General features: G+C 46.6%; 1 protein-coding gene across 8 annotated transcripts in view; it reads right to left on the minus strand.

Annotated features, from left to right (window-relative positions):
- The window catches only part of LOC129700757 (PDZ and LIM domain protein 5-like), a 214609-nt gene that overhangs the window by 22530 nt on the left and 175748 nt on the right, over positions 1-16331 (minus strand). For all 8 annotated transcript variants that reach the window (XM_055641485.1, XM_055641479.1, XM_055641470.1 and 5 more), the window contains 3 exons: positions 15135-15353; positions 12777-12902; positions 10702-10836 (listed from right to left, as the gene is read on the minus strand). In XM_055641485.1, coding sequence (XP_055497460.1) covers positions 10702-10836; positions 12777-12902; positions 15135-15353 — 480 coding nt within the window. The remainder of the gene's footprint in view (positions 1-10701; positions 10837-12776; positions 12903-15134; positions 15354-16331) is intronic.

The following is a 16331-nucleotide window of genomic DNA, read 5'->3' on the forward strand; positions in this document are numbered from 1 at the left end:
GTATGAAAAGTGACAGGGGAATGAAATTCATCTGTGGTAGCTTGCAATAAACATGGACACGTGCTTCACTTTGCTGCTGAAGTTAGGCTCAATTGGCACCCTCAGCACTGAAGCCTGGAATAAGATTACAATCCATACAACTAAAATGCATGAGGCTGGATGGATTTGTTTTATTTTGTAACCTAATCGCAGCTAACCACAGTGGAAACATTGAAACATAGAAAATAGGTGCAGGAGTAGGCCATTCGGCCCTTCGAGCCTGCAGCGCCATTCAATATGATCATGGCTGATCATCCAACTCAGTATCCTGTACCTGCCTTCTCTCCATACCCCCTGATCCCTTTAGCCACAAGGGCCACATCTAACTCCCTCTTAAATATAGCCAATCAACTGGCCTCAACTACCTTCTGTGGCAGAGAATTCCACAGATTCACCACTCTCATCACGGTCCTAAAAGAGTTCCCTCTTATCCTTAAACTGTGACCCCTAGTTCTGGACTTCCCCAACATCGGGAATAATCGTCCTGCATCTAGCCTGTCCAACCCCTTAAGAATTTTGTAAGTTTCTATAAGATCCCCCCCCTCAATCTTCTAAATTCTAGCGTGTACAAGCCGAGTCTATCCAGTCTTTCTTCATATGAAAGTCCTGCCATCCCAGGAATCAGTCTGGTGAACCTTCTCTGTACTCCCTCTATGGCAAGAATGTCTTTCCTCAGATTAGGAGACCAAAAACATACGCAATACTCCAGGTGTGGTCTCACCATGACCCTGTACAACTGCAGTAGAACCTCCCTGTTCCTATACTCAAATCCTTTTGCTATGAATGCTAACATACCATTTGCTTTCTTCACTGCCTGCTGCACCTGCATGCCTACTTTCAATGACTGGTGTACCATGAGACCCAGGTCTCGTTGCATCTCCCCTTTTCCTAATCGGCCACCATTCAGATAATAATCTACTTTCCTGTTTTTGCCACCAAAGTGGATAACCTCACATTTATCCACATTATACTGCATCAACCATGCATTTGCCCACTCACCCAACCTATCCAAGTCACCTTGCAACCTCCTAGCATCCTCCTCACAGCTAACACTGCCCCCCAGCTTTGTGTCATCCACAAACTTGGAGATGTTGCATTCAATTCCCTCATCCAGATCATTAATATATATTGTAACTAGCTGGGGTCCCAGCACTGAGCCTTGCGTTACCCTACTAGTCACTGCCTGCCATTCTGAAAAGGACCCGTTTACTCCTACTCTTTGCTTCCTGTCTGCCAGCCAGTTCTCTATCCATATCACTACTAAACCCCCAATACCGTGTGCTTTAAGTTTACATACTAATCTCTTATGTGGGACCTTGTTGAAATCCTTCTGAAAGCCCAGATATAATACATCCTCTGGTTCTCCCTTATCCAATCTACTAGTTACATCCTCGAAAAATTCTATAAGATTCGTGAGACATGATTTACCCTTCATAAATCCATGCTGACTTTGTCCAATGAATTCACCACTTTCCAAATGTGCTGCTATCCCATCTTTACTAACTGACTCTTGCAGTTTCCCCACCACCGATGTTGGACTAACTGGTCTGTAATTCCCCGTTTTCTCTCTCCCTCCCTTTTTAAAAAGTGGGGTTACATTAGCTACCCTCCAGTCCTCAAGAACTACTCCAGAATCTAAAGAGTTTTGAAAAATTATCACTAATGCATCCACTATTTCTGCGGCTACTTCCTTAAGTACTCTGGGATGCAACTTATCTGGCCCTGGGGATTTATCGGCCTTTAATCCATTCAATTTACCTAACATCACTTCCCGGCTAACCTGGATTTCACTCAGTTCCTCCATCTCATTTAACCCCCGGTACCTTGCTATTTCCAGCAGATTATTTATGTCTTCCTTAGTGAAAACAGAACCAAAGTAGTTATTCAATTGGTCTGCCATGTCCTTGTTCCCCATGATCAATTCGCCTGTTTCTGACTGCAAGGAACCTACATTTGTATTAACTAATCTTTTCCTCTTCACATATCTATAAAATATTTTGCAGTCAGTTTTTATGTTCCCTGCCAGTTTTCTTTCATAATCTATTTTCCCTTTCCTATTTTGCCTTTTGTCCTCCTCTGCAGTCCTCTGGTAGGCTGCTTTTTCTGGCTAATTTGTACGCTTCCTCTTTTGTTTTGATACTATCCCTGATTTCCATTGTTATCCATGGATGCACTACCTTCCCTGATTTATTCTTTTGCCAAACTGGGATGAACAATTGTTGTAGTTCATCCATGTTGTCTTTAAATGCCTTCCATTGCATATCCACCGACAACCCTTTAAAAATCAATTGCCAGTCTATCTTGGCCAATTCGCATCTCATACCCTCAAAGTCACCTTTCTTTAAGTTCAGGACGCTTGTTTCTGAATTAACAACGTCACTCTCCATCCTAATGAAGAACTCAACCATATTATGGTCACTCTTGCCCAAGGGGCCACGCACAACAAGACTGCTAACTAACCCTTCCTCATTACTCAATACCCAGTCTAGAATAGCCTGCTCTCTCATTGGTTCCTCTACATGTTGGTTTAGAAAACTATCCCGCATACATTCCAAGAAATCCTCTTCCTCAGCACCCCTGCCAATTTGATTCACCCAATCTATATGTAGATTGAAGTCACCCATTATAACTGTTTTAACTTTGTTGCACACATTTCTAATTTCCTGTTTGATGCCATCCCCAACTCCACTACTACTGTTAGGTGGCCTGTACACAACTTCCACTAGCGTTTTCTGCCCCTTAGTATTTCGCAGCTCTACCCATATCGATTCCACATCCTCCAAGCTAATGTCCTTCCTTTCTATTGCGTTAATCTCCTCTCTAACCAGCAACGCAATCCCCACCTCCTTTCCCCTTCCTTTCTGGAACATCCAGTGCTTGCAGTTGAGTTGCGTCTAGATGGAGTCTTGGGGCAGGACTTATGGCAGCGGAGAAAGGAATGACCCATGGTCGCCGCTTCTCACAGGAGGCACGGAACTATCAGAGGAACACAAGAATGGTGCAGCAGACTGACTGTACAGGGGCAGGAAAGAGGGAAACATTGAATAATGAGAGAGACAGGGAAGAGGGGAAAAAAAGAGAGAGAGAGAGAGAGATGGAGAGGGAGAGAGGGAGAGCGACTTAGAGAGTGAAAGAGAGATATAATGCAAATGCCATCGGCCATCCACATTCAGAGATGATGGGAATCGACACGAAACATCATGTTTTATGTAAACTTAATTACAGCCTTCTTCTAAAATATACCACTCATTTGACTATTAAAGAGAAAATGCCATCAAATCTCTTACTTTTGCTCACTAGTATTCAATAACACAGAGCTTACATTTTTGGACAATCCCTTGCAAGTTGTAGCCAAGTATCTTCAGTGCAAAATCTATCGGTGAAGGTTATTATTGCAGCCTCTGAATGCTTCTTGTGCGTAAGTGGGACAGGCCCTTTACTCCAGCGTTTTGTGTCTAGTTTCGCAATGTTTCTTTCACTGCAGACCCTACATCCTCATCTGTACTCACTTATCACTGACCAGGTTTCACTCCACACCCAACTGTCTTTCACAGATTTCTCCCCCTACTCCATCGCCCTCCCGACCTGAAACATCACCAAACTATTCCCTCCACAGTTTCTTCCAAGTTACTCTCCTGCTCTTTCCCCGTAACCTTTGACACCGTTACTAATAAAAAACCTCTGCTTTTAATATACCCAATGATTTTGCCTCCTATGACAATGAAATTCACAGATTCACCACCCTCTGGTGTTTTCTGTTAGTCAGGGGAATAGAGTCCCTCTGATAGAGTCAGGGGATATGGGGAGAAGGCCGGAACGGGGTACTGATTGGGGACCATCAGCCATGATCACATTGAATGGCAGTGCTGGCTCAAAGGGCCCAATGGCCTTCTCCTGCACCTATTGTCTATTATCTATTGTTTTGAGTTGGGACTGATCCAAGACGTCATTGACCTATGTTCTCCACCGATACTGCCTGACCCACTGAGTTCCTCCAGCACATTGTGCTTTGCTGAAGATTCCACCAGCTGCAGTTACGTGATAGGAATTCATGTCATAGGAACAGAATAAGGCCATTCTGCCCATCAAGTCTACCCCGTCATTCAATCATGGCTGATCTATTTTTCTGCAGTTAATATGGGTGACAGACTATTCAAGAAATAAAAATTGTGATCTCTAATCTTTTAATAAGGCCTCCAAAGTGGGTGCCTGGGATGCACTGCCAGGGGTGGTGGTGGAGGCAGATATGATAGCAGTGTTTAAGAGGCTTTCAGATAGGCACATGGATATGCAGGGAATGGAGGGATATGGATCAGAGTGGATTAGGAGAGTATGTTTCCACAAGTAGGAAAGTCTTAGAACCAGAGGGCACAGCCTTAGAAAGGAGATGAAGAGGAATGTATTTAATCAGAGGGTGGTGAAACTGTGGAACAGATGGCTCTGAAGGCCAGGTCATTGGGTATTTTTAAAGTGAAGATTGACAGGGTGTTGATTAGGAAGCGTTTCAAAGGTTACGGGGAGAAGGCAGGAGAATCGGTTTGAGAGGCAAAGATAGATCAGTCATGATTGAATGGTGGAGTAGACCTCGATGGGCCGAATGGCCTAATTCTACTCCCATGACTTATGAGCCTGCAGGCTGAGGAAACCTGTTTAACTTGCCATTAAGTTCAGCCCAGACATCGTAGGCTGAAGGGCCTGTACTTGTACTGAGGATAAGACAGAAAATGCTGGTGTAACTCAGTGGGACGGGCAACATCTCTGATGAAGAGTTCCGATGCAGCATTAGTCTGATGAAGGGTTCCGATCCGATTCCTTTTCTCCAAAGATGCTGCCTGACCTGCTGAGTTACACATATCTGCCTCAACCATCATTCCCCGCAGCACATGGCAAGCACCCACCAACTTCTGGTAGCAGTAAAGAACTGTTCTGCACATCTCCTTTAACATTTGCCCCTCTCACCTTGCCCAATGAAAAGCCTCTTACATGCTACCATTGCATCTGCCTCCACCTCCAACCATGTCAGGGAGTTGCAGGCATCCACATTACTGTGTAAAAACCTTGCCCCGCACAACTCCTTTAAACTTGGCCTCTCTGACAGGAAAGTTATGCCCCCTAATATTTAACATTTCTTCCCTGGGGGGAAAACGTCTGACTGTCTACCCTACCTACCGAATACTCCCATCAGCTCTCCCCTCAACCTCTCTTGCTCCTGAGAAAACAATCTAAGTTTGAGTGATTGATTGAATTGCACAGCATGGAAACAGGCCCTTCAGCCCACCGAGTCCACACCAACTACCTGGTCATGCTAGTTCTATCTCATCGCACTTTCGCAACCACTCCCTACACACTGGGGACAATTTACAGAACAGTTTAACCTACAAGCCTGTACGTCTTTGGGGGGAAACCGGAGCATCTGGAGGAAACCCACAAGGTCACAGGGAGAACATACAAACAGCAGCCGAGGTCAGGAACGAACCCGGGTCTCTGGCGCTGTTTTAAGGGCACAGACCTTAGAAAGGAGATGAAGAGGAAATGTAATTTAATCATCCGTGTGAAACCGGTGGAACATAGGGCTCTGAGGCCCAGGTCCTTGGGTATTTTTACAAAGTGACGATTGACAGGGTGTTTGATTAGGAAGCCGTTCATCAAAGGTTACGGGGAGAAGGCAAGAATCGGTTTGAGAGGCCAAGATAGATCAGTCACGATTGAATGGTGGAGTAGACCTCGATGTGCCGAATGGCCTAATTCTACTCCCATGACTTATGAGCCTGCAGGCTGAGGAAACCTGGTTAACTTGCCATTAAGTTCAGCCCAGACATCGTAGGCTGAAGGGCCTGTACTTGTACTGAAGATAAGACAGAAAATGCTGGTGTAACTCAGTGGGACGGGCAGCATCTCTGATGAAGAGTTCCAATGCAGCATTAGTCTGATGAAGGGTTCCGATCCGAAACGTCACCTATTCCTTTTCTCCAAAGATGCTGCCTGACCTGCTGAGTTACACATATCTGCCTCAACCATCATTCCCCGCAGCACATGGCAAGCACCCACCTACTTCTGGTAGCAGTAAAGAACCGTTCTGCACATCTCCTTTAACATTTGCCCCTCTCACCTTGCCCAATGAAAAGCCTCTTACATGCTACCATTGCATCTGCCTCCACCTCCAACCATGTCAGGGAGTTGCAGGCATCCTGTGTAAAAAACTTGCCCCGCCCAACTCCTTTAAACTTGGCCTCTCTGACAGAAAAGGTATGCCCCCTAATATTTAACATTTCTTCCCTGGGGGGAAAAACGTCTGACTGTCTACCCTACCTACCGAATACTCCCATCAGCTCTCCCCTCAACCTCTCTTGCTCCTGAGAAAACAATCTAAGTTTGAGTGATTGATTGAATTGCACAGCATGGAAACAGGCCCTTCAGCCCACCGAGTCCACACCAACTACCTGGTCATGCTAGTTCTATCTCATCGCACTTTCGCAACCACTCCCTACACACTGGGGACAATTTACAGAGGGCCAGTTAACCTACAAGCCTGTACGTCTTTGGGGGGAAACCGGAGCACCTGGAGGAAACCCACAAAGTCACAGGGAGAACATACAAACAGCAGCCGAGGTCAGGAACGAACCCGGGTCTCTGGCGCTGTTTTTAGTCATCCTCCACGTCACCCCATTTCAGTGAATTCTTTTGTTGTTGAAAACAGGAGAATAAAATGGACTCCTCATTCCCAATTACTTATTTCTCAGGAGGCTACCTTGTTGTTTTCCTCTCATAAACGGTGGGATAAGATTGAGATGAGGCAGTGGCACATCGATCCCCTCCCTGACTCACATGGGATCTGTAAGGAGCCCAGATCTGCAGAGCACCTGCCTTCTGCTTAATGAACCAAGAATGTGCATTCCGCCAACGTCCAGTTAATGCAGTAACACTGCACCTCTCAGCTGCTCCGAGTGTAAGTCACAGTTTTGGCTAATCCCAAACAGGAATTCAGTTTTTGTAAGCTAACACGGGGTCATAAAACCAGATGTGGCTGGATGCCTTAAAGACACAGACACACACGCACAGACTGATAAACAACGCACAGACACGTAACACACATAATATAACCATATAACAATTACAGCACGGAAACTGGCCATCTCGACCCTTCTAGTCCGTGCTGAACACGTATTCTCCCCTAGTCCCATACACCTGCGTTCAGACCATAACCCTCCATACCTTTCCCGTCCATATAACTATCCAATTTATTTTTAAATGTTAAAAACGAACCTGCCCCCACCACCTTCACTGGAAGCTCATTCCACACAGCCACCACTCTCTAAGTAAAGAAGTTCCCCCTCATGTTACCCCTAAACTTCTGTCCCTTAATTCTCAAGTCATGTCCCCTTGTTTGAATCTTCCCTACTCTCAGTGGGAAAAGCTTATCCACGTCAACTCTGTTTATCCCTCTCATCATTTTAAAGACCTCTATCAAGTACCCCCTTAACCTTCTGCGCTCCAAAGTATAAAGCCCGAACTTGTTCAACCTTTCTCTGTAACTTAGTTGCTGAAACCCAGGCAACATTCTAGTAAATCTCCTCTGTACTCTCTCTATTTTATCGACATCCTTCCTATAATTAGGCGACCAAAATTGTACACCATACTCCAAAATTGGCCTCACCAATGCCTTGTACAATTTTAACATTACATCCCAACTTCTATACTCAATGCTCTGATTTATAAAGGCCAGCACACCAAAAGCTTTCTTTACCACCCTATCTACATGAGATTCCACTTTCAGGGAACTGTGCACAGTTATTCCCAGATCCCTCTGTTCACCTGCATTCTTCAATTCCCTACCATTTACCATGTATGTCCTATTTTGATTTGTCCTGCCAAGATGTAGCACCTCACACTTATCAGCATTAAACTCCATCTGCCATCTTTCAGCCCACTCTTCCAACTGGCATAAATCTCTCTGTAGACTTTGAAAATCTACTTAATTATCCACAACCCCACCTATCTTAGTATCATCTGCATACTTACTAATCGAATTTACCACACCATCATCCAGATCATTGATGTACATGACAAACAACAGTGGACCCAACACAGATCCCTGCGGCACCCCACTAGTCACTGGCCTCCAACCTGACAAACAACCATCCACCATTACTCTCTGGCATCTCCCATTCAGCCACTGTTGAATCCATCTTGCTACTCCTCCATTAATCCCCAACCATTGAACCTTCTTAACCAACCTTCCGTGAGGAACCTTGTCAAAGGCCTTACTGAAGTCCATATATACAACATCCACTGCTTTACCCTCATCGATTTCACAAGTAACCTCTTCAAAAAATTCAAGAAGATTAGTCAAACATGACCTTCCAGGCACAAATCCACGTTGACTGTTCCTAATCAGACCCTGTTTATCCAGATGCTTATATATATTATCTCTAAGTATCCTTTCCATTAATTTTCCCACCACTGACGTCAAACTAACAGGTCTATAATTGCTAGGTTTACTCTTAGACCCCTTTTTAAACAATGGAACAACATGCGCAGTACACCAATCCTCCGGCACTATTCCCGTTTCTAATGCAGTTTGAAATATTTCTGTCATAGCCCCTGCTATTTCTACACAAACTTCCCTCAATATCCTAGGGAATATCCTGTCCGGACCTGGAGACTTATCCACTTTTATATTTCTCAAAAGTGTCAGTATTTCCTCTTCTTTGATCCTCATAGTTTCCATAGCTACTATACTTGTTTCCCTTACCTCACATAATTCAATATCCTTCTCCTTGGTGAATACCGAAGAAAAGAAATTGTTAAATATCTCCCCCATCTCTTTTGGCTCTGCAGATAGCTGTCCACTCTGAGTCTCTAATGGACCAAATTTATCCCTCGATATCCTTTTGCTATTAATATAGCTGTAGAAACCCTTTGGATTTACTTTCACCTTACTTGCCAAAGCAACCTCATATCTTCTTTTAGCTTTTCTAATTTCTTTCTTGAGATTCTTTTTACATTCTTTATACTCCTCAAGCACCTCATTTATTCCATGCTGCCTATAATTATTGTAGATCTCTCTCTTTTTCCGAACCAAGTGTCCAATTTCCCTTGAAAACCATGGCTCTTTCCAATTTTTACTATTTCCTTTCAACCGAACAGGGACATAAAGATTCTGTACTCTTAAAATTTCACCTTTAAATGTCCTCCATTTCTCTTCCACATCTTTCCCATAAAACAAACTGTCCCAATTTACTCCTTTTAAATCCTTTCGCATCTCATCAAAGTTAGCCTTTCTCCAATCAAAAATCTCAACCCTAGGTCCAGTTCTGATCCTCTCCATAATTATATATGAAAGCAAGACAAAATGCTCGAGTAACACAGCGGGTCAAGCAGCATCTCTGGAGGACCTGTCGGGAACCTTCTTCAGGGGTGGTACAGTGGTAGAGTTGCTGCTTTACAGCGCCAGAGACCCAGGTTCGATCCAGACCACGGGTGCTGCCTGTACGGAATGACCCCCCCGTGACCGCGTGCGTTTCTCCGGGTGCTCCGGATTCCTCTCACACTCCAAAGACATAAATGTTTGTTGGTTAATTGGCTTTGGTAAAAATTGTAAATTGTCCCTAGCGTGTAGGATAGTGCTAGTGTACGGGGCGATCGCAGGTCGGCACGGACTCGCTCGCCCAAAGGGCCTGTTTCCACGCCATATCTTTAGACTAAACTAGACTATTGGAAAACTGTTTGCACATGCCACATATCACAAGAAATAATCTGAGCAGGTTATTAATTCATAAGTGTGTTAAACCTCAAACACTTTGGGCAATGGCACTCATGGAACTTATTTTTGGGGTAAAGAAACATGGACCATGTGAGAGTAAGTAGGGTGAATGTGGCAATGCTTTCAGGGGCAGCATGCACACAACAAGCATGGGTAGAGGTGGGGGTAGCACACCAAAGATAGACGCAAAATGCTGGAGTCACTCAGCGGGACAGGCAGCATCTTTGGAGAGAAGGAATGGGTGAAGTTTCGGGTCGAGACCCTTCTTCCGAACACGAAACGTCACCCATTCCTGCTCTCCATAGATGCTGCCTGGCCCGCTGAATTACTCCAGCATTTTGTGTCGATCTTCAATGCAAACCAGCATCTGCAGTTCCCTCCGACAATGGTTCATTGTTGGCTGAGGGGAAGGTGACAACGAGCTATATTTAAGAGGGAGTTAGATGTGGCCCTTGTGGCTAAGGGGATCAGGGGGTATGGAGAGAAGGCAGGTACGGGATACTGAGTTGGATGATCAGCCATGATCATATTGAATGGCGGTGCAGGCTCGAAGGGCCGAATGGCCTACTCCTGCACCTAATTTCTATGTTTCTATACAAACCCTAGTTCCCCAAATCATTTATTTTAAGTGGTAAAGAAGGCATATGGGATGTGTAGGAAGGAACTGCAGATGCTGGTTTAAACCGAAGGGAAGCACAAAATGCTGGAGTAACTCAGCGGGACACATGGTATGCTTGCGTTCATTAGTCAGGAGTAAAATTAATAGGACATTGAAGAAATAGGGTTGGGGAGGAATGGAGTGAGAGGGAAAGCAAGGGTTACATGAAGTTAGAGAAGTCAATAGTCATACCACTGGGTTGTAAGCTGCCCCAGCGCACACCATGCAGGCTCTCTCTTACCTCTTGGCCTTCTGTGCGGAGAGGGAATGGGTGGAGCGGCGTTGGGGCTGCTTACAGAGTGCAGCGGGAGGCTCGGTAACCGGGGTAATGAGCAGAGCGTCCAGTAGAGAGCGGGACACAATGGGATCAGACAGCCTGGAGCACCGGCCATTCATTGCCCCGTAGAGCAGAAGAGAAATGAAAGATGAAGAGAAGAAAATGCAAAAGAAAAAGCTCAACGAAACAGAAAACAAAGACGTTTTATTTATTTGAAAATAAAACATTTAAATCATTTAAATAAAATTGAGAGGCATAGATGGGGTAGACAGTCAGAACCTTTGACCCAGAGTGGAAAGGTCAAAGAGTAGAGGGCATAGCTTTAAGGTGAGAGAGGCAAAGTTTAATGGCGATGTGCGGGGCACGTTTTGTACACAGGGTGGTGGGTGCCTGGAACGCACTGACAAGGGTGGTGGTGGAGGCAGATATGACAGTGGCGTTTAAGATACATTAGGACAACAACATGGATATGTAGGGAATGGGTGGATATGGATTATGTGGAGGCAGTTAAGAGTTGGTTTTGGCATCATGTTCAGGCACAGGTATTGCAGGTCGAAGGGCCTATTCCTGTGCTGTACTGTTCTATGTTCAGTGTCATAGGGTGATCAGTCATAGTCATACAGCATGGAAACAGGCCTTTAGGCCCAACTCATCCATTCAACCAAGATGCCCCATCGAGCCCTATTCTATTCGCCTGCGTTTGGCACCTTCCTCTAAGCCTTTCCTATCCATGTACACGTACAAGTGTCTTTTAACTGCCTCCTCTGGCAGCCCGTTCCCTATACCCACCAACCTCTGTGTGAAAAAGTTGCCCCTCAGGTTCCTATTAGATCCTGCCCCTCTCACCTTAAACCTATGTCCTCTGGTTCTGGATTCCCTGGGTAAAAGACTCTCTGCATCCACCCTCTCTATTCCCCTCATGCACAGATTGGATCTGAGCCAATAGACGGATTTTTGGACTTTAGAAGGGAGAAAAAACGATTGTGGGCCAGTATGGGGAAGAATGAGGAAAGGACTGTATTTCATCCTATTGTGGGATCTGCTTCCCTGCTGAAACACAGAGGGGAGGGGTGGCAGAGGGGGGAAAGGCAGATGGGAGTGTGAGGTTCAGAGAAAGAGTGAAAATATCTCTTTGAGAGTCCAACAGCACGGAAAGATGGCCCTTCGGCCCCACTTGTCCATGCTGACTTGATGGAAGACATGTTTAGTTATTGTATTTACACAATGGCTTTTTTCAGAGCTAACACTGCAGGGGGCAGTGATTCATTGTTGATGTGTTGCACTGGTCAAATGCAACAATCCATTTCCACACAGCTAGATCCCACCAGCAACACCAGAGTGTCAATAGTTTCACCAATTTCGATATAATCCAGCATCTGCAGTTCCTTCCTACACTTCTAGGGGTAGTGTCAGGTGACCTCTAATATCTACCTGAGTAGAAACAGTGCTAGCACATACGATGAGCGTTTGCCAGCACTGGGCCTGTACTCGCTGGAGTTTAGAAGGATGAGGGGAGAGTGTCCTTCACACTTACCAAATAGTGAAAGGCTTGGACAGAGTGGATGTGGAGAGGATGTATGACCTATGGGGGCGTCAAGGACCAGAGGCCGTAGCCTCAGAATAAAAGCTCGTACCTTTATAAAGGAGATGAAGAGGAATTTCTTTATTCAGAGGCTGGTGAATCTGTGGAATTCATTGCCACAGATGGCTGTGGAGGCCAAGTCAACTGATATTTTCAAGGTAGAGATTGATAGATTCTTGATTAGTAAGAGCGTCAGGGGTTATGGGGAGAAGGCAGGAGAATGGGGTTGAGAGGGAAAGATAGATCAGCCATGATTGAATGGCAGCATGGACTTGATGAGCCGAATGGCCTAATTCTGCTCTTAGAACTTATGATCTGCTCTGGGGCAGTCTGACCTCCAATGCCTCATTTCTTCTGATGCTGTAACTGCATTACTGCCAAGGCTCCATGTGCAGCTGCTGCACTGGTGCGGGGTGGTGCGGGAGGGAAGGCGGGGCTGGGCTGCGGCTCATTCTACCTGGCCTGGGCTGAGAGAACAGTGGTGATGGTGGCGGCTGCAATCCTGGCCCTGGGGCTCTGCTTCCAGACCGGGGAGCGAAAGGATGCCCTGGGGAGAGCTTCCAATGGGCTCTCAAAGCGTGTCCTGAGCACCAGAGGGGTAGAGAGAGACAGGGGGAGGGGTGAGAGAAACACAGAGGGGAGGGGGGAAAGGCAGATGGGAGTGTGAGGTTCAGAGAGAGAGGGGACAGAGAGAGGGAGAGAGAGAGAGAGAGAGGAGAGAGGGGGGAGAGAAACAGAGGGGAGGGGAAGGGAGAGGGGGGAAAGAGAGAGGGGGGGAGAGATGGGGGGGGGAGAAAGAGAGGGATAAAGGGACAGGGGGAAGAGAAAGGGGGAAAAGAGAGAGATGGTGAGAGAGAATGAGAGAGGAGATGAGAGAGGGGGAGAAAGACAGAGAGGAAAGAGAAAGAGGGGAGAAAGAGACAAAGAGGGGAGAGAATGACAGGGGAGAGGGGAGGAGAGACGTGACGGGGGAGGGGGAGGGTCAAGGGGGAGAGAGAGAGAGAGAGAGAGAGAGGGGAGAGAGTGAGAGAGAGGAGGGGGGGGGAGGGGAGGGGAGCAAGAAAAGGAGAATGAGAGAGAGCAGGTGGTCATGAGTTTGAGGGAGAGGGGAGGGAGGGAGTTAGGGAGGGGGAGAGGGGTTGACGGGAGAGAGAGAAAGAGACGGGGGAGGGGAGAGAAGGACAGGGGGGGAAGGAGATGTGACGGTGGAGGGGGAGAGGGTCAGGGGGGGAGAGAGAGAGAGAGGAGAGAGGAGTGGGAGGGGGAAGAGGAGAGTAAGGTGACAGCAGAGAGCAGGTGGTCGTGAGTTTGAGGAGAGGGGGGCAAGAGGGAGGGGAGAGAGGTGTGAGAGGAGAGAGGGAGAGGGGGAGGGGGAAAGAGAGGAGAGTAGAAGGTGACAGCACAAGATGGAGAGGGGGGCAAGAGGGGGTCGAGAGGGAAGGAGAGAAGTGGCAAAGGAGAGTAGAAGGTGGTGAGGGAAAGAGAGGAAGGGGCAGAGAGAAAGGGATCAAGAAAGGAAGAAAGAAAAGAGAAAGATGTATAGATTCGGTGGTGATAAAATGACATGAAGAAGCAACTACAAACATTTTTCGCTGACCAGCGATCCCCGTACAGAAGCACTCGGGACAATTACAATTTTACCAAAGCCGATTAACCTACAAACCTGCACGTGTATGGGAGTAAACCGGAGCACCCAGAGAAAACCCACATGGTGACAGAGAACTTGCAAACTCCATTTAGACAACACCCGAGGTCAGGGTTGACCCCGGGTCTCTGGCGCTGTGAGGCAGCAACGACCAGCAGAGCCATTCCAAAGACGTGCAGGTTTGTACGTTAGACACAAAGTGCTGGAGTAACGCAGTGGGTCAGCAGCATCTCTGGAGAAAAAGGATGTGTGATAGTTCTCCAGAGATGCTGCCTGACCCGCTGAGTTACTCCAACACTCTGTGTCCATCTTTGGTATAAACCAGTGCCTTCCTTCAGGCTTGTAGGTTAATTGACTTCTGTAAAATTGTCCCTGTTTATGTCAGGATCCTATGTGTGCAGATATCCCTATGTAACGTACTAGTGTCAACGGATGATGGCTGGTCAGCGCGGACCCGGTGGTCCAAAGGACTTGGTTCCACGCTGTATCTCTAAACTAAGCTAAATTAAATACAAAGTGCTGGAGCAAGTCAGTGCCTCAGGCAGCGTCTCTGGACAAAATGGATAGGCGACGTTTTGGGTCAGACCCATTTATAGTTCCTTATGCCTGCATAGGTTATAGGGAGAAGGGGGTTGAGAGGGAAAGATAAATCAGCCATGACTGAATGGTGGAGTAGACTCGATGGGCCAAATGGCCTAATTCTGCTCCAATATCTTATATGTTAACCTTCTCTGTTATTAAAGGGAACAAAACAACAGTTCACACTTCTCCATCTCCCTGTAACCCCCCCCCACCCCAGTCATCCTTCTAGTTTCGCTGTTGTCCTGATTAGTTGCACTGTTCATATCCACTCGTTATCACCTCTTAAACAGCCAACAATGGACCATTGTGGGCTCCACCTTTCCCTGATCATACCTTCTGACAAGCCAGGGCCTTGATTTGTCCTTTTCATACCTTTTATTCTTGTATTCTTTGTACAGGTCCCCAGTCTCCCCTCTCCCCTGACTCTCAGTCTGAAGAAGGGTCTCGACACAAAACTATTCCTTTCCTCCAGAGACGCTGCGTGGCTCGCTGAGTTACTGCAGCATTTTGTGTCTGTCTTTGGTGTAAACCACCATCTGCAGTTCCTTCCTACACACTGGAGCTCTCGCCGGATGTCGCTCACTGTACCTGGCGGAGAGGGGTGGAGCATTGTCGGTGGGGTCCGCGGCTCCGACGGACAGTGGCGTGGTTGATGCATCATCAGGCACCAGGATGTCACAGGTCTGTACGGCCACTGTACATTTCCCAGAGTCTAGCGAGTGAGGGGTGCCTCCAGTAACACCGGGCACAGCGCTCGGCACGAGTGGAGGCATCTCTGTAACCTTAGCTTCCAGGCCTCTGAAGAATCTTTGCACAGAGAACACAACAGGGTGGAAAGAGACCCACTTGCATCAAAGACCAGTCATTCCTTCCCCTCCCTGCTCCCATCTGGCAGGAGATACAGAAGCTTGAAAGCGCGCACCTCCAGATTCAGGGACAGCTTCTTCCCCTCTGTTATCAAACTTCTGATCAGCTAGTGCACTGTCCGATTCACCTCTACCCCATTGAGAACATTGGACTTTGTCTCTGGAACTGGTGCGCTACAATGCTGAGAACTATATTCTGTACTCTGTATCTTCCTCTTTGCTCTGCCCACTGTACTTGAGTTGGACTTGATTGTATTTATTTAGAAACATAGAAACATAGAAAATAGGCGCAGGAGGAGGGCATTCGGCCCTTCGAGCCAGCACCGCCATTCATTATGATCATGGCTGATCGTCCTGTATCAATAACCCGTGCCTGCCTTCTCCCCATATCCCTTGACCCCACTAGCCCCTAGTGCTCTATCTAACTCTCTCTTAAATCCATCCAGCGATTTGGCCTCCACTGCCCTCTGTGGCAGGGAATTCCATAAATTCACAACTCTCTGGGTGAATAAGTTTTTTCTCACCTCAGTCTTAAATGGCCTCCCCTTTATTCTAAGACTGTGGCCCCTGGTTCTGGACTCGCCCAACATTGGGAACATTTTTCCTTCATCTAGCTTGTCCAGTCCTTTTATAATTTTATATGTTTCTATAAAAATCCCCCCCTCATCCTTCTAAACTCCAGTGAATACAAGACTAGTCTTTTCAATCTTTCCTCATATGACAGTCCCGCCATCCCAGGGATCAATCTTGTGAACCTACGCTGCACTGCCTCAATCACAAGGATGTCCTTCCTCAAATTTACTGTATTATCTGGTCTGATTAGGTCGCATGCAAAACAAAGCTCTCCACTATACCTCGCTACACGTGACAATAATAAACCTAAAACACACCATCTAACCTCAGATAGAAATGTTTCGAG

This window comes from Leucoraja erinacea, chromosome 1, assembly GCF_028641065.1.
Source record: "Leucoraja erinacea ecotype New England chromosome 1, Leri_hhj_1, whole genome shotgun sequence".
Classification (NCBI taxonomy): domain Eukaryota; kingdom Metazoa; phylum Chordata; class Chondrichthyes; order Rajiformes; family Rajidae; genus Leucoraja; species Leucoraja erinaceus.